At 33.7% G+C, this 1,508-nt stretch overlaps 1 protein-coding gene across 1 annotated transcript in view; it reads right to left on the bottom strand.

The window, feature by feature from the left end:
• Nucleotides 1–232: 232 nt before the first annotated feature.
• The window catches only part of LOC139127482 (fibroblast growth factor receptor-like), a 2,021-nt gene continuing 745 nt past the window's right edge, over nt 233–1,508 (bottom strand). The window contains exon 4 of the mRNA XM_070693405.1: nt 233–437. Within this exon, the coding sequence (XP_070549506.1) occupies nt 330–437 (108 nt within the window). The 3' untranslated portion in view covers nt 233–329. The remainder of the gene's footprint in view (nt 438–1,508) is intronic.

Below are 1,508 nucleotides of genomic sequence, written 5' to 3'. Positions count from 1 at the left end.
GTTAATACTCTTTTACTTAGAATAATTTGTGTTACCATAATATTCTGCCTTTCGTGTCAAGGACAGTAATATCATCTCCAAAGAGAAAAAATAATATACTTATATATATATATATGTATGTATATATATATATATATATATATATATATATATATATATATATATATATATATATATATATATATATATATTATAACATTTATGTATATTAGTATGTGGTAGGTAGGTCCAAAACATAATCATAGAATATTATTTTACTGATACACAATCCTGTCATAATATCCATGCTGAGTAAAAGACGATAGCAGGTAAGGGTTTAGAGAAAACAGTCATTGTGACTGAAGCATTGTATCCGAAACCTCCGAACTGTTTGTTTCAGCTGTTGTTTCAACATCTTCTTGTGCGTCATCAATACCGCCTTTCATGTCTACATAATCCTACAAACATTAAAATAACAACGAAATCAAAATAAATTATTACTCGTTGGTAATGGTCTGGTTATTTGGCATAAATTATACAAACTCAGTGTTCTACCCGAACAGCACAAGTCGCTCTATGTCATTTTTATATGATTCTCTTGAGTCCAAGTGAAGAGGGACTTTTTGAGCAATCAGCGTATTCGTTTGTTATAAATGTTGGTGATGTCGCTTTTCTTTAATAAACCACACCAGCGCCGTTTATCACAAGTATCTCTCTTTGATTGAAAAGTTTCTCCTTCTCTCTGTGATTATATCGCCTATTATCAGAGGAAAAAGCTCCTCTGTTAAAAGAAATTGCTTTACTGTTTGTTGTGTTACGACTTCTTTCTTTACATTTGTTTTATTCATGGCATCATGCTTTATTTTTAATACAGAGGAGAGACACTTAAAATGTCTCTCTTCCCTGTATACATGGTGCTGGTCTGGTTTGTGAAAGTAAAGCGATATCACCAATATTTATGTAATGATAAAAACAAATACGCCAATTGCTCAAAATGTCCCTCTTCAGTTTGACTCAAAAGAATCACATTCTAACAACATGGAGCGACTTGTTGGCATTTTAGTCTCCGAGACGCCTGAAAGCCGCTTGGAAACGACAGACGACCAGGACCTGACGACTATTATTCGACTGGCTTAGGTATAGAACTGTACTGTAACTTGTGTGTTACTCAGTCAATAAAGTACGACGACTTAGAGTATTTATGTGTACTTGTTGATGTCTCTTCTACTTCAATTTTCTACCCCAGAGTGTACGTATAAATACACCCTATAACCGCACACTCGAGTATATACATGAAAAAACACAATACTATCCAATTCCATTCAGCTCACACTGCATTATGTCAAATAGTAATGAGCCCTGAAAGATGTACGCAAAAAATTGAGGATGAACTACATAATTAATGTCAACGCATAATTCCAAAGCCTTTTTCTACAAGTCTGTATAACGAACGAAAGAGAGTTTTCAAACAGACGAGCCAGTTTTCCAAGTTTCGCTCTTTTCAGCAAACTACTTGTCGAAATTAGGTA

This window comes from Ptychodera flava, unplaced genomic scaffold (genome assembly GCF_041260155.1).
Source record: "Ptychodera flava strain L36383 unplaced genomic scaffold, AS_Pfla_20210202 Scaffold_32__1_contigs__length_2955704_pilon, whole genome shotgun sequence".
NCBI lineage: Eukaryota > Metazoa > Hemichordata > Enteropneusta > Ptychoderidae > Ptychodera > Ptychodera flava.
The sequence above is the reverse complement of the archived record's forward strand: the minus strand, read 5'-3'. Positions and strand labels throughout refer to the sequence as shown.